General features: G+C 39.0%; 1 protein-coding gene across 3 annotated transcripts in view; it reads left to right on the top strand.

The window, feature by feature from the left end:
- Positions 1–26810, top strand: part of ARFGEF2 (ADP ribosylation factor guanine nucleotide exchange factor 2) — a 78778-nt gene that overhangs the window by 10980 nt on the left and 40988 nt on the right. Inside the window, exons 2-16 of one of the 3 annotated variants that reach the window (XM_061631359.1) lie at positions 5270–5300; positions 7462–7585; positions 8109–8150; positions 9085–9264; positions 10327–10546; positions 13719–13790; positions 14095–14258; positions 15803–15933; positions 16824–17058; positions 17572–17671; positions 19520–19659; positions 21083–21191; positions 22938–23139; positions 23850–23961; positions 26475–26680. In XM_061631359.1, coding sequence (XP_061487343.1) covers positions 5270–5300; positions 7462–7585; positions 8109–8150; positions 9085–9264; positions 10327–10546; positions 13719–13790; positions 14095–14258; positions 15803–15933; positions 16824–17058; positions 17572–17671; positions 19520–19659; positions 21083–21191; positions 22938–23139; positions 23850–23961; positions 26475–26680 — 2068 coding nt within the window. Of the gene's footprint in view, positions 1–5269; positions 5301–7461; positions 7586–8003; positions 8151–9084; positions 9265–10326; positions 10547–13718; positions 13791–14094; positions 14259–15802; positions 15934–16823; positions 17059–17571; positions 17672–19519; positions 19660–21082; positions 21192–22937; positions 23140–23849; positions 23962–26474; positions 26681–26810 lie in introns of all 3 variants that reach the window. The other 2 variants (XM_061631357.1, XM_061631358.1) reach the window with 2 other exon arrangements.

Raw genomic sequence — 26810 nt, 5'->3', positions numbered from 1 at the left:
CTGGAATGTGTCACTGAGTGGTGATAATGCCTCTTACTTGTCTGGATGGAGGATGAAGAGGTGTGTGTAGGAACCACTGCCTTTTGCATTGCTAGAATGTACCATATTGCACAAAAGTAAGACTCTCATCTGTTGCTCCACCCACCCACCATTTGCATCTGGCCCCCAGAAGGTTGCCTATGAGGGAATGTATCTCTTTAAGAAGAAAAGGTTACTTACCACTATTTCCACAGTTTTCCACAAATTAATACTCAAAAATATTACACAGTGTTTGATAGTATTAAGTAAGAATGCCACCATGTTGAATTAGTATATAGCAATAACATCTTAACAGCCACGTTGACTGTCTCAAGCTGGTTGTTTCTGCTGATAAAACATTTGATTTTGAATGTCTAACAGCACAGTGGGAAGAGGAAGCTAAGCAGAACTGAAAGCAGGTTGAAGAAAGATGGTGGTTCCTAAATGCTGGTCTTTTGTCTTAGCATTTGCCACATGGGGCAATCAACAGATTGGGACATGTGTATTGGATTTTGAGCAGGAAAAAGGCATGGTTAAGGAAATCATTAAATCCCATGCCACTGTTGCAACTAAATTGACAGCCCCCCACAGCTGCATTACAGTTAAAGGTTTGGAAAACAGTCCTACATGTTCCTGCAGCTATGGCTGATGCTCTAACTATGGCCGTTCTTGGACAGGGATAGCCTAGCCATGCTGATTCACACATTGGCAGCTTAAGATCTGATTACTGCAGTACATTCTATGTGGAGGTACACTTGTGCCTGGTCCAGAAACGCCAGACTATTGATGGGGACAGACTACTACCAGCACATGACACTGGTGCTTAAAAGCTTGTACTGGCTGCCTGTATGTTCCTGGGCCAGGTTCAGGGTTCTTGTGTTAATTACAAGGTTCTTAACGTTGGTCCAGGATACCTTAAGGCAGCCTTTCCCAACCAGTGTGCCTCCAGATGTTGTTGGACCACAACTCCCATCAGCCTCAGCCAGCATTGCCAGTGGGAGGCTGATGGGAGTTGTGGTCCAACAACATCTGGAGGCACACTGGTTGGGAAAGGCTGCCTTAAGGACTGCCTGATCTCTTACATCCCTGCCCGATCACTGAGATTTTGGGGGGAGTCTCTGTTAGTGATCCCCCATGGTTCATATGCACAACTGGTAACCACCAGAAGTTGTGCATTCAGTCATGCGGGGGGGGGCGGCAATCCTGTGGAACTCCCTCCCGACTGAGATTAAACAGGCCCCCTCCCTGCTGAACTTCAGGTGCTATTTCAACAGGCATTTTAAGGTAGCTTTCTGCTTCTATGATGAATTTTAATTGTTCTTATTTGTAAGTTTTTTAAAAAATATTTTATGTAATCACTTAGAAATTCTGGCTATTAAGTGGTATATAAAACCTGAAATAAATAAATAAATAAAACAGGTAGTTTGACTGTAACATTGACCCACCCCTTGTAGTAGGGACTTCAATATAATTCTCAAGTTTCTTGTGAGAGTAGAAGATAGCAGTGGAAGGCACTGTGTTTGTAGTTTAAGTATTAACTGCCTTGTGCAACTGGATGGAGGGTGTGGGTGTGGAACAAACTGTTGAAGCATGGAAGAAGCCAACATTTAGCAGAGGGAATCTTGTGCAATGCCTTCCCCATTCTAGCAGATATGGTTTCCCCCAATCTGGCAATATCTCAGGTTGCCTGACTTACATGCAATAGTTATCTCTTGCAAGGTAGCTTGTTCAGAGTGTTTGTTCTTTTTACTGGACTTTCTGTGTGTTCTTATGTCCAAAATGGTATGAACGCTTAATGCTACATCATCAGCACCGACAGTTAAGCACCCAGAATACAGTTCTGGAAGATGATGTTTAGCGTTATCATTTTTGAGATGGAACAGCAGTAATACAGCAATTGTTACTGAAAGTAGCTGCTAACCACTGATATAGTCAGCATTTCCACTGGTTTAAGATAACTTTTTCCAAATGAAGTTTTGAAATTCCTTGTAATAGTTTTTAAGTTGTGTTTTTTCCTCTAGTCCACAATAGAATGTTATCTGCATGTCTGGAGCAGATATACAGATTCATTTACTTGGTTTCAGTGCTGCAGTTACAACAGAAATTGGAAAGGAAAATGATACTGGGTAAAAATGGGTACTGAATCACAACAGTGTGAGAATAATGGTTAAATCTTAAAAATACAGAAGCAGAGTTCCTATAATCTACTTACAATATGCAGGAAGAAGCAAAAGCATTTATCTGTTGCTGTGTTAGAAGAGAAAATAAGAAAATCACTGATCTTTGAAGCCACACTGAATATGTGGAAGGTTACAAAGGGTGTTCAAAAGCAGCCTCTGCTAGAGTATTGTGTATGATTGACAGTTTAGCTTAAGTCACTTAGGATGCAATCCAAACCTCAGTCTGGCAGTGGTAGGGTTTAATGGAGCAGTATAGTCACCATTGCAACAAAAGCCCCCCTCCCCCATTAACGCTAGCCAGGGTGGAAACTGAGGGGCAGGAAAAAATGTCTCTTTGGTAAGCCAGCGGGTGCACCAAAGTGGTCTCAATTTGGCTCATTGCCATAATGTCATGGCAGCAGAGCTGGCCCCGGATCCAGTGGATCCTGTGCCAGGCCAGCTTCATCCTCTTCTCACTCATGAAACATCCTGTTTTGAAGATTTCTACTGGTTACTGCTGGTGGGGATACCTCCAGTAGTAGCTTCTATTCACTGTGTTGGCAGGCACATTGGATCATTCCTTGCCAGTGAGACTTCCTGGATGGCGAAGCCAGGCAGGGCTGGTTGAGGTACACATCCTCCTCATCCAACCCCCCTCCACAGTAGTGTAATTGATCTGCCTGTGCTATTAACTTTAGTTGGAGCTCAACTGCCTTAAATTTGATTTCCTTTGATTTCCTGATTGTTTAGCAAGAAAACCTGATTATGTAAGAGGGTAGTTTGGCTTAGCTCCTTAAATAGGTATTGCATTTCCACACACAAAAATTAATGATCCATGAGAATGAAGAAAATTACTGCTATGTTGAAATGACACTAGTGGTCTTTTAAAATACAGTGTATTTAGAGCAAATGCTGTTCTAAACATGGTTTAGATGGGAAAATACAAAACATCTCTGTGTTCTTTTACCCTGTATTAGAGAGCAGCAGCATATATGCACACCATCCTTATCAAAGCATCCTCAATAGGGGTGATGAGCCTGTAGCCCTCCAGATGTTGTTGGTCACCAAATCCCATCAGCCCGAGCTAGCATGGTCAATGGTCAGGGATGATGAGAGTTGTAGTCTAGAGTCTCTGGAGGGCTACAGTTTCCTCACCCCTTTGATACGGATGGTGTACATTTATGCTGCTACGCCTCTAATAAATATTTATTATATGGCTATTGCTTAATACTTATTTTAAGGCTGGATTTTTAAAAGCTGAAGCACTTATTTTCCAGGGGTGCACATAAGAATTGATAACTGACTTCATCGAGCATGTTTTTTGAGATCTTTTATCGAGAGTCTGGCACACCATGGAAAGTATCCTTATTTATTTTGATTACTTGAGGAAACTATCAAGAACCACTGAGTCTTATGGGTTCAAAAGATGAAAAAGCTTTCTGTTATTACAAGTGTCAAAATGGCATCAAAGAGGCTATGCTGCTTGAATCACTAGATTGTGATGTTTACAATAGAATAAGGTGGTTAGTAAAATTGTTCATAGCTTAACAAAACCACTTTGCCTGGACCAACTACTTATACTTAACTTGTTTCCATGATGAGAATTAGATGGAGGCAGGAAATCATACTGTTGCCTTACAGGCATGGCACTAGTGATCTGGTAAAGTTTTTTTATTATATTTGTATGCCACTTTTCATCACCAGGTGACCTCAAAGTGGCTTCTATGACATGAATATAATATCATAAAAAACAATTCAGAACATAATAACAAACTTCAACAGTATCAATAAATAACACCACAAAATAGCACGAAACAGGCTCAAATATCAAATCAATCTAAACATAACCTGGTCTCCAAAAACTAGAGAAAACAAATACATTTTTATCACACAGTACAGCCCCATTATTGTTACAACCATCCATGTCTCCAGGAGGAGAAAGTTCCACCAGTGGAGCACCACTACAGAGAAGACCGATCTCCAAGTCCTTCTGTGGAGAGAGTAATGTAGCAATCATCTAATGATGGAGGAGTTCTTTCAGGCATTCTAATGAGCTGTATTGCTTCATAGTGGCCACTCAGAGAAACCTACTTAGAAGTATAAGCCCTCACTGGCACCAAACAGGCACCAGACAGGCAATGCGATCTGGCACTGCCTAAGACCACTGCCTTGGGCTTCCTCAGCTAAATATCTTGTTGCTGGGCTACACCTCTGAGAACTGCAGTTGAAATAGAGGTCTGAGGAAGTACATATGTGATTGACACAGGTTTAGGCCATGCAAGGGCAGAAAGATAGCAAGATTTAGGACATGACAGAGATAGAGATAAATGGAAGAAGTGGATAAGTACCAGATCCAAAAAGATAAAGAAAGAAGTGGTTTCTTGAATTTCACTATGGCCTAGGGGGTTGGGGTCATGGCTGTAGACCAAGATTTTTGGAGTGACTGCATATGAGTTCTTTGATGGCTAGTTTACCCTGGCATCCTAGGTAACAGCACTCCAGCTATTATAAACATCCAAGAAAAATGTGTGAACAATATAATATGGGCCATCAGGTGGCTGCCCCCATTGAAGAAGGTTTGTAAGCAATTGGCAGATGTTGCATAGCCATATACCAAACATGGTGGTATCTAGATGTTTTGAGCTACAACTTTCATCATCCCTGAGCATTGGCCATGTTGACTGGATCTTGTGGCATTTGTAGTGCACAACATCTGGAGACCACGACATTGGCTATCTCTGTTATATAGCATCATAAAACTGAGAGTGCTGCTAAATTGTGCCGCATCTATAGTGAGATATTAATGGCTATGCATTCTGGACAAGTTAATGGGAGAAGTAACTTCAACTATCTGCTGATTATGACTAGTACTCTGTTGCTGTTTATTCTTTATCTGGAAAACAGTTCTAAAAAGGGCAACTGGCAAATTAGTGTATTAAACAAGACATAAAATTGTGTTTTGAAACAGAAGCTAATACATATACCTTTGCTAGTGTCATTCACTATTTTACCTAAAGTGACTGGCTTTTGTCATGTTTTGACATCTTTATATGGTATAAACCTGTAACATTTGTTTTGTTTCCCTCCCCCAGATGAAATAAAAGCAGAATTAGAAAAGCAAAGGTAAGTACTGTAACTTGATGGCACACATAAGATAAAAATACCTAACATGTGTAACTTCTCTAGGTACTTCAGATAATGCTATTAAAAATAAATATCACAGATATGCGACTGATGCCTCTCTAGCAATGGTGTGTTTTCTTGTGGGGATACACATGTTTCAGGCTTGCTTCTAGACAGGTGTCAAGCAGTATGCATAAAAAAAGTGGCTTTGGATGTGGTAAGACCATCTGAAGCTCCTTCCAGTACAGTTAGTTGCAACTGTGTCTCTAGGAAAAAAAGGGGATTTGGGAGCACATGAACAAGCTTAAGCAATCCCTGTGGCTATGAGTGGTCTAAAAAGGTATTGTACTTTGGTTGCAAGTAACGACTTCCCAAAGATGTTGTTTTACCACTTCCTTTCTCTTCAACTGGATTTTTCTTTCAGTGCTTATTACTTGACCATTCTCTGGTAACAGAAGATCTTCGCTTCCTCTCTTTAGAGACCTTTTGTATATGGGCCATAATGCATGCATTATGTATTATGCACATCAATCAACATGTTTAATTAAATCTGTCTCTCTGATGTTATCAGCTTTTCAAATTAGTTCTGTTTTATTTTCTGGATCTGTTTTCTTAGTGGGATGCTGTGCCTGGTACAAACACAGGTGAACTATATTTTGGGAAGAATCCTAATGTTCTGTGTTAGTTTTCCAAGCCCCTATTGGTCATTTTCCACATTGGATTTTTGTGGTATTAGAGAGGTTCTGCTTGTCCTACCCCACCACCAAATGTAATGAAATCTGGAAATGTCATGTTGATCATGTACCTATCTCTGAGGAAAAAGGTCTTGTTTTGAAAGTAGCTTGACATGACTTTCATCATGGATAACTTTGTGGAAAAATGTTAATGTCTTTGTTGTATTTTTGTAGGTAGATATGTGCATTAACTACTTCCTCAAGTTTTTTAAAAAGTTCAGACTTTGCAGTGTTATGCAGATGTATTCCAAAGCTGCATAAGTATACTGTGAGAAGTAGTTCTTAGCAAAATTTGATGGTTGGTCTTGTGGCAGTAGGATCCATTTTTCATTTTCTCTCTCCTGAAACTTAATAATCTGGAACTAACAATTAAGAATTCTTAAAACTGATAGTATTCTAACTTATTTTATATCCCTTTTTTTGTATACAAGAACAATAATACAGATATGTCTTTTTTATAAAACATATCGTATTGCATATTAAAATTTCATTCCTTATAAGAAGCTTATATATTGGGTTGTATCCAGTATTAGTCGTACTCAAAGCAGACTATTGACTAACTTAGGTCTACTAATTACAGTGAGTTTACTTTGAACAGAACTTAGCTGGATACAACCCCTTACCAGTATCAGTGCTATAGCTCTCATATTTTTTCAATATTTGTTACATTTAATCTTGGCTCCAAAACAGCATCTTTTAATAATCTTTTGAATTGTTCTTGTTTTTGTCTCCCTTCATTTTAACTTTTAGGTCAAAAGGGAGAGAATACCATTACAAGCAGACTCATGCTGAAAAATTTCTACACTGATATATTTCTTAAAAGTACAACATTTGATTAGTTACTTCTTTTTGACAGAGCCATTTGTGTCATACAATTGGAGGTGTTTATTTTTATTTTTTTCTTGAGGCTGTAATCCTGACGTCCATTCATGCAAGAATGACTTTCTCCATAGTCTTTTGTCAGCTGACAAATCATGTGGTTTTGTACTTGGGGTGGAGTTAAACCGATTATCATCTTTCACAAGTGCAACTGCCTGCATCTTGCTGCTAGGAGAGACTATGGAGAGAGCCTCTGCATGTATATCTGTGTACTGACTTTTGACAGACATGGACATTGGAGATTGTGGCCCTAGGTTTCAATACTTCACGTGCCTGCTGACAAACTTGCTTCCTAAAAGGTATGAAAGATAGCACCCCTGGTTGTAATAGAGGTGTTCAGAAGGCCTGTTGGTATACAATTCTGCTTTGGAGTTAATTAGGTGCACTTAGAAACAAGACTTGTGTTTTATTCTATGTCTTAACAATGAATGTAGAAATGGCTTTTAATTTGCATATTCTTTGTGGATAAGAAATTAATTTGAAAGCAATTGCTCATCTCATAACATCAAGTGATATTTAAAAAAATTGTTTTCCATTTTTCTAACTAGCCAAGGCAATGAAACCACACCAAAAGCAAACTTCATTGAAGCAGATAAATATTTCCTCCCATTTGAGTTGGCCTGCCAGTCGAAGTCCCCACGAATTGTCAGCACCTCTTTGGACTGCTTGCAGGTATCTATTTAAACAGTGCCTCTATCATCTTTGGCTGAAAGATGATAATCTTATTTTAACTGTGTTCTCTGCATTATGTAGTGATATGGGTGCATGCACGCATAAGTTGCTAGACTGCAAACAGAATGGATAATCTGCTTGCTTTCATTTTATTTATTTATTTGATTTTATTATTTGATTTATATCCTGCCCTTCCTCCCAGCAGGAGCCCAGGGTGGCAGGGTGGTATTTTCCTTCCTTACCCTGCCTCCAGTTTTTTTTAAACAGTCTGTTATAAATTTTTAATTAGCGTTTGTTCCACCCCCAGCCTCTTTGGAACAAAATAATGAAACCATCCATGCATTTTGAATATTTTAAATGACTTGGAAAGAGTTTAGTGCTTGAAGTGATTCTAATACAATATACTCCCTCTGTGTAGAAACTCATTGCATATGGACATATCACAGGCAATGCTCCAGACAGTGGAGCTCCTGGAAAACGCCTGATTGACCGCATAGTTGAAACAATCTGCAATTGCTTTCAGGGTCCTCAAACTGATGAGGGAGTGCAGTTACAGATTATAAAGGTAATTTTACTTTGATTTATATTTTATAAAGCTTCTTTGTTAATAGGACCTTTGCTTAGTCTTTGCTTTCTTAATGGTGAAAGCTCTTCTCCTTTTCTTCCAATAAGAGAATCCCTAAATCTAACTTTGAAAGGCTATACAATTTCCTTCTTCATGTATCAAACTATGAAAATTAAATTAATTACCTCTTGGTAAATATGAACACTGATCTTATTTAATTAGCAGATTTTTACTAGACCACAGAGCTCTGTTAATGGATTTGAAATGCTTTTCTTTCATATGCCACCACTTTTTGCCACCATGTTTTCTGCCAGCTACATATTGTGTACTAGCTTAAGTTTATTTTCTAAAGTTCCAGTCCCTTATTTCTCACTTGGGATCTGTTTTTTCATTACATAGTGGCTACTGACTAACAGTGCATAAAGAGGTTAGATGATATTGCCTGTTATAGCATCACCACTATTTTTTAGCTAAGTTAGTAAGTAAATCTTTATTGCATTTGGCTGTAGGGTCTACAGCATAGGTTGTAGCATTTGTGTTACACAAACATTCTTATTGCGGGTTGTATCACTATAACAGGTTTCTCCAAAAATTATGGGCATTAAAAGTTTTTACAGTAAAAAGTTAATTGATTTCAAATATTTTTAGAAAGAAGGATGTAGGGCTCACTTGTTACCAAAAACATAGTAAATATTTCCCTTAATCCTGGTCCACAGACTGCTTTTTCTTAATATTGCTATAAATTGCCAGTACTGCTTCTGTAGTATGTTTTCTAAATTTTAAGTTATGAGAATATGTGATGGCAAGATCCATGTTAGATCATTTGTTTATTGTTCAGAACAAGTTATAAATGTATATTTTTCAAAAGTAAGTTTTGTTCCTTTTTACTTGGATGTCGTTATTGTGGCATATGCTGTGTTTCCCCCCCTCCCAGGCTCTTCTCACTGTTGTCACATCCCCGTATATCGAAATTCATGAGGGAACAATACTTCAGACTGTTAGAACTTGTTACAACATCTATCTAGCCAGTAAAAATCTCATTAATCAGACAACTGCTAAGGCTACCCTCACTCAGATGCTGAATGTCATTTTCACACGGATGGAAAACCAAGCTGTACGTAGTAAATATTTATCAATCTATGTTTCATGTACAACCTTAAACTAATATATTACTATTGTTTCTTTTCTGGGACATTGTTGTGAACTCAGTTCATACGTAATGTTCAAATCTTCCAAACTGGGATGTGGATAGGAAGCATGCTACAAGCTTATAAACTTACTCACCCTCCCTCGTTCCCACTTGTATGGGATGTGCAGATCACATCCTCTTTCCTTGTGTGCTTCAATCATAGTTCACCATGATGTCTGAATCAGGCAGAGTATGGTCGACAAGAACTAGGAATTGCCACCAAATCATTGTTTGCAAAACACTCTCCAAGACATGCTTTCACATCCGTCACTTGGAGAACAGTCCTGGCTCATGCTAACCATACCCTACCAGTTCAGACATTACAACAAATAGCAAATCAGGAAGAGGAGAAAAGACTCTGTCTCAATTTATGTTACATTCCAGTCCTCCAAGGCACAGTTTAGATCAGGAACCTCTGGCCCTCCACATGTTGTGGGACTTATAACTTCTGCTAGCCTCAGCCAGCATGGCCAATGGTCAAGGGTAGTGGGTGTTGTAGTCCCACAACATCTGGAGGACTACAGGTTCTCCAGTTCTGGTTTTGAAGAAAAGGAGTGTGCTATGTCCCCTTCTCTTTTCTCATGCACACTGCTTGACTTCTTCCTCTATATCATGTTGTGGTTCTGTCATGGTGTGATTCCTCTCCAAATTCATGGACCTCTGCAAGCAAAGACAGATGCCCTTCCTATTTTGGAGGTCATGTTAAAATTATATAATGTCCTTAAAATCTGTTTCTCTTAAATATTTAGCCAATACCTTGTAGCCATAAGATTAATTTCTATATAGTGAAACCCCCAGATTCATTTTGGAAAATACGCCTTAATGTCTTACAGAAATATTAAAATTGAAGAGCCTTGTACTGTGCTGATGAAGTAGGAAGGCAGATAGTTGTGTGAAGGATGCTACAATATTTGGCCCTGCTTCCTTTTAAATAATGTTTTGTAATATATTTAATGTATGCAATGTGTTTCCAACTTGTTTTTTTAGATACAAGAAACAAGAGATGTAGAAAAATCAAATCCACAAAAATCCCAGTCTCCCATGATTCATAGTGCGTCAGGGTCTCCAAAGTTGGGCCAACTGAAATACAGCCAACATGGAAGCAGACCCTCGACTCCTCTAAAAACAGACTTGACTAATGGCGAACCTGAAAGAAAAGAAAATGGGGACCGGAAGTCAGAGGACAATTTGGCACCTTCTGTGTTTGGTAAAAAAGCTTCCAGTGTTTGGGCTGACTTAAACAATCAGCTATAGTTTTTGAAACTGTGGACGTGTGCCATAGCTGTGCACTCCTCCCCTACCCTTCCTCTCCCATGTCACATGCCAGCTTCTGTGCAGAGATCTTGCCTTGCTTTAAGTCAGAGTCTTCCGTCACACCCAAACCATGGAACTCTGGCTTAATGTCATTTAACAACCTAGGAAAGTAAGCCAGGGTTCTCTGGTTCACATGTAGCAGGGAACTCTAGCTTAATGCAAACCAGATTTTTCTGCTGAGGTTGGCATGGGATGGGAGACGCTATGGTTTGTAAAGCCTTGGACAACTGTCTGAATGCTGCCAAAGTAAAATGATTTGTCAGAAGGATAGTCCTGGTTTATACTTTCTCCTAAGAGACTTTTATATACCTGTGAACTATTTTGACTGTAGTCCTCCTGATTTTGTTGGACTCCCAACTCCTATTGGCCATTTTGGCTGGAGCTAATGGGAGCTGGAGCCCAACAATATCTAGAGAGCTGCATGTTCATCCCTGTTTTATAGTGTTCCTTTTAAAAATTGTTACGGAGTTACTTTCATTTTGTTGTGGTCTGTTCCACTTGCCAAAAAAAGAACTCTAATTGCCTCTAATCCCTAGCCATTGTTGTTCTACCAAAGCTTTCAGCAGCACACTAGCTATTTCTCAAAGCCTTGCAGCTCAAAACAGTGGGATTTATCTGTGGGTTCTAACATTCTCTCCTAAACTGCAGCTTTTTTGGTGCGTAATCCAGTTGCATTTGGCAACATTAACAAGTATGAGGGATAGATAACTAATTGGTTGAGGAAACAATGTAAAGGATGTTTGAAAAATGAATCAAACATAATAAACCACTGCTAGATTTTCAGATCATCAACATCAAGTGGACAGTAGTCCACAAAAACCTATACCATAATAAATTTGTTAATCTTTAAGATGTCACAAGACTCAGTTGTTTTTTAAAGAAACTATTCTCTTCTATAGATGGATGTTTTTGTCTTGTTATTATAAACTGAGGGTGATATCTGACAAAGGCATAGAGTAGATGCATTTTATACCAGTGAACTTAAGTTAGTTTAAGTCCATTGATGTCAGTGCGTCTTCTCTGACTATGACTTGGTTAAATATCACCCTGAACCTTAAATTTAAAAAATAAAAACTGAATAAAAATTAAACTTAGTTCCATACTGCTGAAAGGATTCACTTATTTCAAGATAGGGAAATATTGTTCTTAGCTTTTCCAAAATGTATTCATCTACCTATCTTAAATTGTATGGTCACCATATGTTTGTTCTGGGATGTGTCCTGGGAAGAATTGATGCAATCGATATTCCATCGAGGTACTGTTCCTAAATGGGACTCCATTTGTGATGGACTAATCTGCAGATTGCAACACCAGAAAAAGAGAGAGGAGTTGTAGTTTTAATTATGAGACCAAGCTAATTGTGTTATCTGAAAGCCTTGTTTTTATCTCATCATTAATATTAATCCTTGTTATCTCGCTATTAAAATGTACAAAGATAACTCATAATCTATTCAATCATTGTTTCTTTCACTGATCTCATTGGCTTCTATATAATAAGCAATTTGTCATGTGCTAATAGATCTCACTTCCTAGCTTAACATCCAGAATATTTCTTTTTGCGTGGGTTATAATTGGCCATTGTTTCTTTTTTAAAAGAATGTATAGCAGAAAGCCTTCTTTTGTATTTTGCTTCAAATACAACTTTTTCAGACGTTATCCATTTGGCAGATATTTTAGGAAATGACTGATACAATTTAAAAATATTTGTGCCAAAAGTGATGTTTTCTTCTGGGATTATGGAAGTTTATACTTTGAATCCCAAACATTGTTTCCTATTGTGTCATTCAGTTGTAACAACCACCAGGAAGTGGAAACTCTGTAGAGGTGGGGCATTTTAATGGCCATTGTAGCCCTTTTGAACTGATACAAACACATTGGGTAACCTTTGAAACGGACACCAGTGGTTTTCAAAGTTGAGGCCTAATGCCTTGGTATTACATATAGCATGTTCTAACATAGTGATGTCTAAAAATGCCAAACAAAGCTAAATAAATGCCCTCTTCTAATTCTGTGGATTTCTCCTTTGCCCTTAACCTGTAAGCAGTCAGCAACTGCTACAGATATTACTCAGTTCTTCACACACAAAAGGTATTTGATGAAAATTAAGCTTTTCGGGTGACTTCCATCACAGCTAACTACTGGTGCTCAGGCATCCTTCAAAGCTGACCATGTAGCTTAATCAAGCTGCCTCAGCAATCTAGTTCAAAATCCCTCGCACATATAGTGAAGCAGCTATCTGCAATCCTCAAACTACTGTACCTGTACAAGGTATATTTGGTTTTAGAGGTGATTTATAATGGTGTTGTGCTATGAGTATCAGTGTGATGAGAAGCCTCCAGAAGACTGCTGTAGTTTTTGGTTCTGACAGCTGCTGTTTTCACCAGCCATAGAGAACCCTCTTCTATGGGTAGCTGTAGCGGCTGTCAGAACCAATAGCTGCTACATGTACTTGGAGGCTTCTTTTCATGTGAAGGCTCTGTTTAGGGAAGAGGTGTGATAATGCTGGTTCCTGGGCCAAATTAGACCCAGCCTGGTTCCCAATTTGGTTCATGAGGCCATTTTCCACAAATGGGCCCACCTGCTCCACACCTGATATCATATGTGACATCAACTGTGGGGCAGGTAAAGACTGCCAAAGAACAAAGAGCTGCCAAGGAACAATCCGGGCCCTTAAAGTGCTCATGATTGTACCTTTGCAAGGGAGGCTTGCTGTCAGTGCTGATTAACTGATCGGCGGTTACACCAAGCCTGCTGGAATCTGCTGCACTGTGGAGTTCCCCACTGGGAACTCCATAGCACAGCCCATGCCTGCCCATAACAGGCTTGCTCTGAGTGCCAAACAGCTGAACAGCTTTAGGGCTTCTGTGTGAAACAAGCCAAAATATATCTTACTAGCTCTTTTTAACCAAGACTTTCTGCTGAATGTAAAAAAGAAAATTATTGAAGAAAATATAAGACAAACCAAATCTCTGATCTTATGTAATTTAATTCTTGAAAACGTCTTTTGAAAGAGAAAGCTAAATTGCAACACTTTTCAAATGACTTCTTGATATATATTTTATTAGAAGAAGAAACTGATGGAGGCAAAGAAATTGTTAAAGGAATCTTGGAGGATGTGGTCACTTCTGCAGTTAGAGGTAAAACATTTTTGGGGAAGTCTGTCTCTCTTCTTCATGCCTTTTTAAAAAAGAAATGGCCTCATTCTTAAAACTTTTCCTCCAGGACTGCAGATCTTGATAAGGGTATGTTAGAGTTTCTTGTAGTAGAGCCTTTCCACCTATAGGATTCTATACCTGTGTACTAACCTCCCATATATAAGATAGGAGAAGCACCATCTAATACTTTAGCAGTACTTTATTCGGCTTTTGTTTAACTTCTGTGAATTAGTTTATGTATTGAACAATATTTATACAGAAATATTGCAAATACTTTTTTCTGCAGCCTGTTTAGAAGAAGAAAGAAAAAATCAATCTCTGCCTGAATCGGGTAGAGTTCTCTCTGACTTGGGAAGTGCAGTTCCTATCTCTCCTGGTGGTATTAATGAAAACACACAAGCAAATGGAATTCCCGATGATAGACAGTCTGTCTCCTCCACAGATAATCTGGTAGGAGAATGAAGCACACAGTATAAAGCTCGTAACTTTCTGGGAGGAGATTAGAGGGGAATGGCATACCAAAATGTGTGGAAGAACACATCTAGCTTCAAATTAAACTACTCCCTGATCCAAGCATGTGCTTCAGCAACTTCAGTGTATAGGATTGTATATATCCTACTACTCTAACAGTTCCATAGAAAGATGGTTTTGGTACAGATTATGATTAGGTATAGTATGAAGCTTAAATGTTTTTTCTTGGAAAAGTTGGTATGATAACAAAAGTTTTTTCATGCTGCTAGTTGCATTAGATGCAAGCATATTTACGTACTCCTGTCCCATCCACTTTTAACAATTTATTGGCAATTTCATAGAAGGGAGCTGCTAACATTTGTGTTTTCCATTGTCCTGTTCTGAGACCTGTGCATAAAGCTTCCATTAACATAGAATTTGCTTCATTAGTGACTGTGAGTTTAAATCAGATGTGCATGGCAGTGTACACTTCAGTGTAGATGCTACCTTCCATATTCTGTTGCTTTTAATGCACACTTGAATACTACTCTTCATCCTGGCAGAGTTAGTCATGTGCAACTACCTGTTTCTTTGTTCTAGAAATTTGTTATGAGAGAGCCTCATCAGAAATTTTTGTAATCTTTAAACATGCTTGTATTTAAATAGCCCAAATTCTTCAGATTCTTACAAAAGTCTATATAAGGCTCCTTTGGAAAGCAAAGCCCTAGTTTAACAGCAGTGTAAAATAGGAAGCTGCTTCATACCAAATGAGTTCGCTGACAAACAGCAGCTTTCCAGATCTACCTGGAGATGCCAGGGATTAAATCTGGGACCTTCTGCTGCGTGCAAAGCATGTGCTTTGCTGCTTAGGTATGGCCCTTGGATAATGCAACTGTAAAGGCTTAAATTGTTGCCTACATACAATTACTTTGGCAAGGGCTCCTGTGCTTGATGTAACCAGATCTGACAATGTACATAGTTTTGCTGCTACTCACATCTGTATTTGAATGTAGCACTAAATCATGGATGAATATTATAAGAATGAGCCTACATGAGCCTTGGGCTTCTGCATCCCTTTCCTGCTTTGGCATGACTGCAAGCTCAGAAGATTCTGATTCTTTGTTAGATTAACTGCAGTTTAGCATGTTCTCTGAACCCTAAGCTAATTTTAAATATTCAATTTTAAATATTCGTTGAAATAAGCCACCTTCATGAACTATGGTTTGAAGGTCCCTTTGTTTCAACAGACTGTAATTAAGATTTACCACTGCTTGTCTGAGTCCAGACATCATAATAATCTATGGTTAAATCTAGAGTGCATGCTTCAGAACTCCTCCTTGCAGCCGTGCCAGAGGGGAGCACACAAGCCTGTGGCTCACACAGGCTTGATCTCATAATCATGGTTTAGCATTACATCCAAACAAGACTTTTATTTTCCTTTTAAAAACTGATCTCATTGGAACACAAGTGTTATTAAAATGCTACTTGTACACATATGTTTGTGGCTCCATCCTAACTAATTCTTTTGTGACTTTATTGTTCAGGAAACAGATGTACCTGGACCTCAGGCAGCTGCCAAGTTCTCCCATATCCTTCAGAAGGATGCCTTCCTTGTGTTTCGGTCATTGTGCAAGCTTTCTATGAAACCACTTGGTGATGGGCCTCCAGATCCAAAGTAAAAAAAAAAGCATTTACTGATATGTACACTATAAAGAATAAGACATGAAACAACAACATTAAATATTTATATTTCCATAATTAGTTTTTTGGCTGCATGTGCTGTTTTGGTGTATGGTATATAATGATCTTATGAGTAAACCATCCTCATTTATGAAATGAGTATGTCATGTTTTCCAAATTGATCTGTAAGGACTGGATCATAACTTATTCCAGTGGGAACAGCTGCATGCCTTGACTTTAGAGACTCAAAACTTATATTATCCATCCACTGCAGAAGAGGGAGACTAGGCATGTGTATAGGTTAGTTATTTGATTTGTATGTTTGCTATGGAACAACAGTTGTTTGTGTGAGCAAGAGAAATGTAAATTGTAGAGATGATGGAAGGCTCAGGACTGTGAGATTATTTTGGCAGTCAGATGTTTCTGTATTTCTTGTGCTGGAAAATGAATAAAGATTCAAAGAGATTCAGTTTCTATAAGGGAAATGATACATTTTGATGCCTTTTGTGGAACTAAGTGACCCTCAGACATCATAAGCATGTAATACTGTTCTTGGGGGTCTATTACAAAGGAAAGACTAAAACTTACCTCCCTTGTTTAAGTGTAGTGAAGTGGCCAACAAACTATCCAGTCAGGAATGTTGAGAGATAGTCAGATGTTCTAGTACTTCAGAGTTATAGACACATTCTGTAACAATGATAGCCAATGTTGTGCCCTCCAGATGTTGTTAGGCTACAATTACAGTAACTCCTGACTATATTGGTTAGGGCTATTTGGAGTTTGAGTCAACAATATCTAGAGGGCATCATGCAGGCTACCCATGCTTGATAACTAGCTCCACGAAGATACTTTTTTTGACTCTGTTCTTCTGCTTACTCTTTCTAGGTCTCATGAGCTGCGCTCTAAAATAGTGTCCCTCCAGCTGCTGCTTTCAGTTTTGCAAAATGCTGGTCCAGTCTTCAGGACACATGAAATGTTCATAAATGCAATCAAGCAATATCTCTGTGTAGCATTATCTAAAAATGGAGTATCTTCTGTGCCAGATGTCTTTGAGCTCTCCCTTGCCATCTTTCTCACCCTTCTCTCAAACTTCAAGACCCATTTGAAAATGCAGATAGAGGTAAGAAGGCTTTATTTTGTTTCTCACTTCAGGTGCTTGCATTATTACTATTATTATATATTATTTAATTAATTAAATTTGTATTCCACCCTTCCTCCCAAAAGAAACTCAGGGTGGCAAACAAGGGACAAAACACTAAAAGCATCTTAAAGCACCTCAAAATAATTTTTTAAAACATCTTAAAAGCATATTTTTTTAAAAAACAAAAACCTTTAAAAACATCTTAAAAAGCAATTCCAAAACAGACACAGCCTGGGATAAGGTTTCTACTTAAGAGGCTTTCAGTTAACAGTAGCAATAAGAAACTATAGTGCTTTTAAATGTTTCTATCTCTACATATGGCTCACTTATCAAGCTGGTATATTATATCTTTGAAAATATTGAGGAAATGTATATATGTTCTGGACTTTTTTCCAGTTTTGAATGAATTATTACAGATGAATATAGTCAGAACATCATTTATATGCTTGTGGTATAGATCTTGAATCTGCTTTTCTCATTTGCATTCAACAGGTATTTTTCAAAGAGATCTTCCTGAACATTTTGGAAACCTCTTCCAGTTCCTTTGAGCACAAATGGATGGTAATTCAGACCTTGACTAGAATTTCTGCAGGTAATTCTGTAACATCAAGAAATATTCCTTTTGTGTTTGCTTAGAATGTAAAGAAAGAAGGAATAGAGGAAGTAACATAGGTATAGGCATATAGAAGGGATAATAAATTAAATACATTTAAGTGCTATCAGATAAAACAGCGCACACAGCAAAAAATCTAGTCTGCACACTTTTTTTGTTGAATCCTTGAAACATGACTCCAGAGTGTGTGCCTGGAGTGTGTGTCCCAAACACAGCTGCCAGGTCCATTATGCACCACAATACATCCCTGCACTATGAAGGTGGGGGGGCCAGGGAGAGACAGGAGGGAATAATGAATGAGTGAATGAATCTTTATTTTTACCCCGTCCTTTTCCAAAACTGGAATTCAGGGTGGCTTACAAATAAAAACTACACATAGGTAAAAAAACATACAAAAATATACAATTAAAATAGAATTAAACTATTCGCGACATTAAAACCGTGAAACATACACTTAAGATACTAAGACAATTTAAGACATTAAGAATAGGACCATAGAACAATACAACAGACCTTATGAGGCCCTATCTTAAACATCTTCTAGTCCAAAAGCCTGTTGGAATAAAAAAGTCTTTGCCTGCCAACGGAAGGATAGCAGGGAAGGGCCCAAAAGCCCTGCAAAGCTGCTGGAAGGCATGGCACAATGGAATAAAAGCAAGTAATGGAAGGTCTTTCATTGTCCTAAGTGCTTTGCAGTATATACTGTATCCTCGTAACAAGTGTGAGGTCAGCTAAAGTCTGATGGTGATGGGTTCAAGATAATCTATTGTGCTTTGTGACTGTGCAGGAACTTGTACCCAAGGCTCTTATGCCCAAATCAACCAGTGTACTCTCTGTACCATACTGTTACACACTGAAAAAGCCTGATCAAGGGCAGACACTGGAGGTGTATGGGATACAGAGAAGGGGAAGAAAAGAGGGTCTTTAAGGCTTTCAATGCAAACTGGGTATTTCCTTCTTTCCAATAGTGGGTGGTGTGGTGTGGTGGGGCCGCCCTCCTGACACCATAGTTGCTGCTTACCCAAACAGGGTGGGGATGGGCTCCTGCTGTGGCAAGGTCAGGGCTGTGCAGATGTGCTGGTGGAGTTAAGTCTCGTGCTCCTGCCAGTGCATATGCATAGCCCCAACTTTGCTTCTACCCTGCCACCATCTAGGTAAGCTGCAGAATGGTAATGTCGGGAGGATGGCTCCACTCCCCCATGCCTTTTGAACGCTTGAGTGTGTGGCTTTTTTTAAAGCTGGGAAATACTTTAGAAAATGTAATGCAACTCTGATACCATAATGCAGATGATGGGCTTTATTACCCCTTCATTACCTCTTCCCTCAATACATTTCCAAGGAACTGGAAGTTAGTAGATAAACTGTTTTTATTGGCTTCCCAGACTTTGGAATAATGCTTAAGCTGAGAAATTGAGTTTCAATATAAAACTCACTAAAGGGACAGTAGATGCGTTAGAGTATTATGTTACATGGAGTCCTCTTATAAACTGTTTCAATATTAATTGGCATACGATACATTTGTCCATACATTCTTACATTTATGGAATAAGTGGTAAAATTATTATTCTCTTTACTTAAAGCTTTATAAATGAGGTTAGTCATATTTTCTTAATATATTTTGTGTGACTATTTTTGTTCATGTATAAAAAGATTGATACATGTAGTTTTTGACCCAAGGGAGGGTATGATTTGTTTATTGTTGGTTGTTCTGTATTTGATGTCATACAATTAATAAAACTAAAAAAAAAATCCCATTTATTATAATCTGTTGTCTATACACATTGTTCCCAGGCATCTGAATTCTCACAATCTAAACTTTTGTTTTAGATGCCCAGTGTGTAGTGGATATATACGTTAACTATGACTGTGATTTGAATGCTGCTAATATTTTTGAACGGCTAGTAAATGACTTGTCTAAAATTGCCCAGGGAAGGAGTGGACATGAGTTAGGCATGACACCTCTGCAGGTAAGACTCTTCAGTGCAATGTAATTGCTTACTTTCAAGTAAGTCCCACTGTACTCAGTATTGCTTACTCCCAGGTAAGTATACTTAGCAGCCTTGTGTTAGTATCTTGTAAATATTCCATTAACTTGTATATTTGTTACAAAGTGTTTAGGAGTGTACTGAGGTTGGTGACAATTGAACATGGAGCAAGATGTAGACAGAGTTGTAAAGCAGATTGTAATCAAGTAAAGATTACTTGAAAACTTCAACTGGTCCAAAATACAGCAGCCAGATTACTGGGCAGGGTTCCATTTAGAGCTTGTATAACTCCTGTGTTAAAAGAGCTGCATAGTTGCCAGTTTGTTTCCGGGCCCAATTCAAGGTGCTCACATTAGTGTTTAAAGCCTTAAACAACTTAGGCCCAAAATATCTGAAAGAATGCTTCTATCACTACTGACCTTCTTGGGCATTAAGATCTGCAGAGGGGACTCTCTTGGTAGTTTCACCACTCTCGGAAGTGTGGGAAATGGTGGACCCAGAGAGGGCTTTCTCTGTGGCAGCCTCTAAATTGCAGAACTCCCCACAGATGAGTGTCTAGCACCTTAATTGTACAGCTTTCATTGTATGCTGAAGATGCACCTCTTTACGTTGACCTTTTGACGGTTAAGGTATTTTGTTTTGTGGGTCCCACCCCTTCTGCTGAATTTACAGTATAGTGTTCTGTTCCATTTGAAATAGTTTTGGTTTTTTAACTGTAACAGTGTTAACTGTTTCTATAGTATATTATTATAGTATTATATTGTTGTAACCCACTCTTAACAATGAAGGGTGGGTAAGAAATCGAATAAATAAATGGTAGCAGTAAAGATTTTAACTTGGAAGAGGTTTGGAGGAGAACACCATAATCTGCTTGTAATCCCTAAACCAGGGTTAATTGTATGTTTATATGAGTCCATGGTCTTTTCTGCATTCTGTAACTTGTTGAATTTCTTTATTCATACATTATAATTTTACCCTCTGGCTCAGTTAAGGCATCATGTCAAATGATGGGTAAGGAAGATTAATTATGCTTTAGTTTGATGTCTGAATTGACAAACTATAGTTCTTGACTGACCAATAAGCCAGAACTGTGATCTGAGGTGAGTATGAGGTTGGGTTTCATATTGTGATCTGCAATGGCTGTGGTTCCCTGAATGGTGAGCAGGAGGACTCCAGGAGATAATGGGTTAACACCCACCACCTCCTAGAACTGGCAGGGACATGTAACTTGGAAAGAAATCTGGGGTGCTAAGTAGATGGGAAAAGGAACTGTGGTTTGGGATTTTTATCTTTGTCTGTACTAAGTGTGACTTCTTTGTTTTTTGTGTTTGATTCCTGGTTCCTAAAGATCTTGACCTTTTTACATTGTTTTTCTTTACTTTTTTTTTTTTTTTTTTGCATACAGGAGCTAAGCCTAAGGAAGAAAGGTCTTGAATGTTTGGTCTCTATATTAAAGTGCATGGTAGAATGGAGCAAAGACTTATATGTGAACCCCAACCATCAGGCCAGCCTTGGTGAGAAATTGTTGCCTTTCTGTATCCAGAAGCCTACTTAAAATAGCTAGAAGTCCAACTGAAATGAATCCTGGCTCCCCACATATAAAGCTGGCTTCTTATTTTGTTTTCTGGGGCACGTTTTGTCCCAGGCCTCAGAATGCTGATGTATTATTAAGAACGTAAGAAGAGCCTTGCTGGATCTGGCCAAAGTCTAGCATCCTGCTATCACAGTGGCCAGCCAGGTGCCTACTGGAAGCCTGCAGGCAGGATCCGGGTGTGACTGGCAACTAGTGAGCTGTAATATCTCTCTGGCTGGACAACTGTGAATTTGTCTAGATCAGGGGTAGGGAACTGGCCCACTCATTATGGGCCAATTTTGACAGATGGGTATGTCTACTCACCTGTCAATCTCCTGATCTTATATGGCACTGGGTGACTGAAAGTTCACATTGCAGTAGTAGGCACAGCCCTATATCCGATCTTAGTGCTGTGAGTCCACAGTACTAACATCAGAGATAAGCCTCTGCTTTCTCTGATGGTGAAAGGCAGCAGCAGAAGCTTATTTTCAGTCTTAATACTGTGGTGTTTAGAGATAAGATAAGAGATCCCTTATCTCTAATCTTAGTTCTCGGAGATAACACATTTTTGTGCATGATGACAAGTGGTCATAGTTTGCCCAAAATGGTCTTGGGGCCAAATTCAGAGTACCTCAGTACTCCATGCAGGGATGACTGGTGGGAAAGTAGAGGATAGTGGATGAAAGTAGAGGGTGGACTGGATGACCTCTTATTTATTATTATTTATTATTTCAATTTATATACCGCCCTTAGCAGAATAGCTCTCAGGGCGGTGAACAAACAAGATAAAATACAATATATCATAATAAAAAAGCATAAAAACATATACAAACAGCAAAAAAACACTACAAAAACACAATACGACAAAAATTAAAAAATACAGATTAAAAGATTAAAATGGTTAAGAAAATTAAAATGGTTAAGAAAATTAAAATGCCTGGGAGCATAAAAAGGTCTTTACCTGGCGCCGAAAAGATGGAAGTGTAGGCGCCAGGCGTACCTCTTCGGGGAGGCTGTTCCACAACTCAGGGGCCACCACAGAAAAGGCCCTAGATCTAGTAACCACCCTCCGGGCTTCCCGATGGGTTGGTACCTGGAGGAGGGCCTTAGATTCTGAACGAAGTGAACGGGTAGGTTCGTATCGAGAGAGGCGTTCCACAAGGTATTGAGGTCCCACGCCGTGTAAGGCTTTATAGGTAAGAACCAGCACCTTGAATCTCGCCCGGAAGCAAATAGGAAGCCAGTGCAGACGCGCCAAGACAGGTGTTATATGCGAAGACCGACTGGTCCTCGTCAGTAGTCTGGCAGCTGCGTTCTGCACCAGCTGAAGCTTCCAAATTGTCTTCAAGGGCAGCCCTACGTAGAGCGCATTACAGTAATCCAATCTTGAAGTTAGCAGAGCGTGAACAACGGAGGCGAGGTCGTCCCTGTCCAGATAGGGGCGTAGTTGGGCTACCAGACGAAGATGGTAAAATGCATTCCGTGCCACCGAGGCCACTTGGGCCTCGAGAGACAGGGAAGAGTCGAGAAGAACCCCCAAACTACGTACCTGTTCCAATCTGTTCCAATTCTATGTTCCTACTGCATAAGGCTGGTGTGAGTGTCTGTCATGTGGAGAGCCTACAAATATACTTTTAATTATGCATTATTTTGGAATGTCTGGTTACATCCCTTTTTCTCCATGCAGGTCCAGACAAACCTTCAGATCAGGAAATGGGGGAAGGCAAATGTTTGGATATTGGAGGAAGAAGGAGTAGTGCAAGTTCCTTAGATTCAACGGTCTCCTCGGGAGTTGGGAGTGTTGGCACCCAGACTGCTGTCACTGATGATCCCGAGCAGTTTGAGGTCATCAAGCAACAAAAAGAAATAATAGAGCACGGGATTGAACTGTGAGTTGGAATTATTGCTGAAATAGTTTTAAAATGGCTTTTCTAACAGGTTCATTTTCCGAGTTTAGTGTTTATCTGCTCTGTGTTTTAAACAGTGAAAAGAAAAGGAAAGTGGTACCAAGAAATAAAAAATGAAGTGATTGGTGCCAAATTGATAATTTATTGAATTGAGTGTTTGGCATTTGCATTCATTCAATGAATGCTCCATTTGGTAGAATACACAAGAACGCAGATGTTTCTGACAGAGATTATTGAACATTTTTATTTAGTTGATTTAACATTTCTATGCCTATACTGCTAGTTCCATCCTATTGAGTAAGCAATTCATTAAAATTAAACTCTTTTCCTATTTGTTTTGTCAATTCTTACATCTTGTAGAATTGCCTGCCTTTTTAAAAAGAAATTGCTTTCTGTTCTTTGTGGATACAAAGACATTAATATTCCTTAAAATTATACTTCTGTATGAAGTCTTGGGATTTCCAGTTCAGGTTTAACTCTGGTTTGTAGCTTATAACTTTTTAACTGCATTTTCAAAGGGGAGCTGTTAGGGCTGTAAGAGAAGGTAAAATTATTTTAATAAAATAACAATTATAGTTAACCTAATTTTCAACCGTTGCCTACTAATGTTTTCTTTCAAAGTTTTGGAGTCCAGGAGATTGTTTTTCTACAAATGATTTTTTTCCTTTTCCTCCTCAATCTCTCAAAATTAGATTTAATAAAAAGTCCAAGAGAGGGCTACAGTATTTGCAGGAGCAAGGAATGCTTGGCGTAACAGCAGAAGACATAGCCCAGTTTCTGCACCAAGAAGAACGCCTGTGTTCTGTAAGGCTGAATCTTACATTTACATATTCATGTGATTTTTAACAATGGTGTACATGTACACAGACCATTTCACAGCCATTTTCATGTGGGGTGTAAGGTTTAACTATCACACTAATAAGGCTTCTGATGGTATTTAGCTACTGGACAACGATATTCAAATTGACAGCTAAAAATATTTCATGGAGGGATGAAAGCTCTTAATCACTTGCCATCTCATAGGGCTTGTTCTCTTGTTATGGATTTATAGTTTTTAGCCCAAGTGTCAAACATGTTTACAAGAGTGTAAGTACTTTTTGTTCCAATCCCTCCTCTGATATTCTGTGGAAATGTGTATTAGAAATAATGGAACCTGGAAAAAATACAAAGGAGAAAGGATCTACATGGCACAGAGAACACGATAGGGGTGTCTGGTCTATCTGGGCTCTGTTCCTTCTTCTAGTTTTCTTTTTTTTTTATATAATAATATTTTATTATTATTATTCAAATTTTTATAAAAACAAATACAAATACAACAAAAACAATACAACAGAAAAAAATAAAATAAAAAGAAAAACTTGACTTTCGATTTGTTACAGAACAGCTATAAGTATATAATATATATCAAACCTGTCTCCTAGAACATACGAAATTCACTTTTTTCCAAAGTCTATCTTAATTAATCGTCAAATCCCATTATCATTTCTTTTTTTCTTTCAACAAAAAGTCCAAAAGAGGCTTCCATTCCTTAAGAAATGTATCTGTCGTTTTTTCTCTAATAAGACATGTCAATTTGTCCATCTCAACTAAGTCCATTAATTTCAATAGCCATTCTTCCATTGTTGGTATCGATTCCATTTTCCACTTTTGTGCATATAATAATCTTGCTGCCGTAATCATATATAATATTATTCTTCCATATTTCTTTTCCTTTTGTTTATCCATAAAACCTAATAAAAAAAATTCTGGTTTTGACTGAATATTTATCTTTAAGATTTTTTGCATCATCCTACCTATCTGTGTCCAAAATAATTTTGCCTGTTTACACAACCACCACATATGATAAAAAGATCCTTCTTGTTGTTTACATTTCCAACATACATTAGAAACATTACTATACATTTTTGACAACTTTTCTAGTTTTCTGTGTTGCATTAAACTAGCAACAACAGTGGCCGATTGTCCTGCCTGAACCCACTGAAGTCATACATGAACGCTAAGGTGTGATTTTCTTTAGTAGATTTAATAGAAAGTTTCAGTTCAGAGTGCTGAATTCAGCATCTTTACTAGGAGTAACTAGACGCAACTGTACTGCACCAAGATGTTGTCGCAGCAACTAATCACGCCCCCTCACCATGCTTAAGTAATGATGGGCGGGCATCCTACTTAGGTGGACTATCACTGTTTACAGTGACCATACACACGAGCTCTCCTCCTCAGAGGGGTCTTGGGGGCGTGTTGAATTTGCCGGCTCAACAGCCTCTGTGTATGAGGCGAGGACAGCTGCTCTGCCTCAGCAAGATCCTCCCCATGAGAGGGAGGGGGGCTGTGCTGTGGTAGCAGCAAAGCGGGCATTGGAAAGGAATGAACGTTGGGCAGAGAGGCAACTGCCTGACTGGGCTGAGCCTCCTCGCTGGTAACTGGAGCTATAGGGGTGGAGCTATCACTGTCCATGGCCTGAGAGCTGTCCGAGTCCAGCACTGGAACCATCATCCCATTCAAAGTTGTTGTCCTCCTTATTTTTGCCACTCCATCTCCTTTCTGCACCCCATCACAACACTGATGGGGCTTCTTAACAAATGGTTCATATGATGATGATTAATGCTGAGATTTGAAGGAGGAAACAAATCTTGAGGTGGGTTTGCAAAGAAGACCAGTATATTGAGACCTATTTATACAAGGTAAAGACAGTTCTTCAGAGGTTTTTTTTGCTCTAGTTCTGTCTCTTCTGCATGACAGGTTGGAGTGGACTGGATCGGGCTCCTTTCCAACAGTTGGATCAGCTTAGAATCTAGCACAGGGGTTCCCAAAGTGTGGTCTACAGACCACCAACGGTCCGTGAGCTTCATTCAGTGGTCAGTGTCAGCAATTCTGTGGAGGGATGGAGCTATGAGTGTGTGGAGAACTCTGTACGTGTGTGTGCATGTAGAACAGTGGTTGTAGCAGCTGGTCCGTCATTCTTAGAATCCAGTAGTCCGCCCGAAAGGGGAGCGGACTGGTGGCAAGATGGGGGCAGGTCCCAAGCAGGGAAGAGAAGCTGACAGGCACTTGAAAGGAGTGGAGAGTTAATACATGGAAATAACAGAAGCAGCAAGAAAGAGGATAAGAAGCTAAGAGAGTGTGTATGCCAGAGAGAGAGAGAGACTCGGAGTGGGAGTTGTCAGTTTATAAAAAGGATGCTGGGTGAATGCTGAATCTGACCTAATGCTCAAGCTGACAAGCTGTGAGTAAGAGGGGAAATGACCAATGGTAGCTACCCTTACAGAGTTTCAAACATGATTTTTTCTTTCTTCGTGTTTTGCTTTGTTCTATTTTAGAGCCAAGTGGGAGAATTTCTCGGGGACAGTAACAAGTTTAACAAGGAGGTGATGTACGCCTACGTTGACCTGCTTGATTTCTGTGGAAAAGACTTTGTCTCTGCTTTACGTATATTTCTGGAGGGATTTCGGTTACCTGGTGAAGCGCAGAAGATTGACAGACTAATGGAAAAGTTTGCTGCCAGATATATTGAATGCAACCAAGGGTAACTTGAAACATATCAGACAAATCATAGTAGAAATGAGTGCATTTTTGGAAGTATCAGATGGGAGAAGATGTGGGTTGGTAAGACTAGCTAGATAGCCTTAGTAACCCTCTTTACTAACTAGTCTCAT

The sequence above is a fragment of the Rhineura floridana genome, chromosome 6, assembly GCF_030035675.1.
Source record: "Rhineura floridana isolate rRhiFlo1 chromosome 6, rRhiFlo1.hap2, whole genome shotgun sequence".
Lineage (NCBI taxonomy): Eukaryota > Metazoa > Chordata > Lepidosauria > Squamata > Rhineuridae > Rhineura > Rhineura floridana.
Note: the sequence above shows the minus strand (reverse complement) of the source record. Positions and strands in the feature narration are given on the sequence as shown.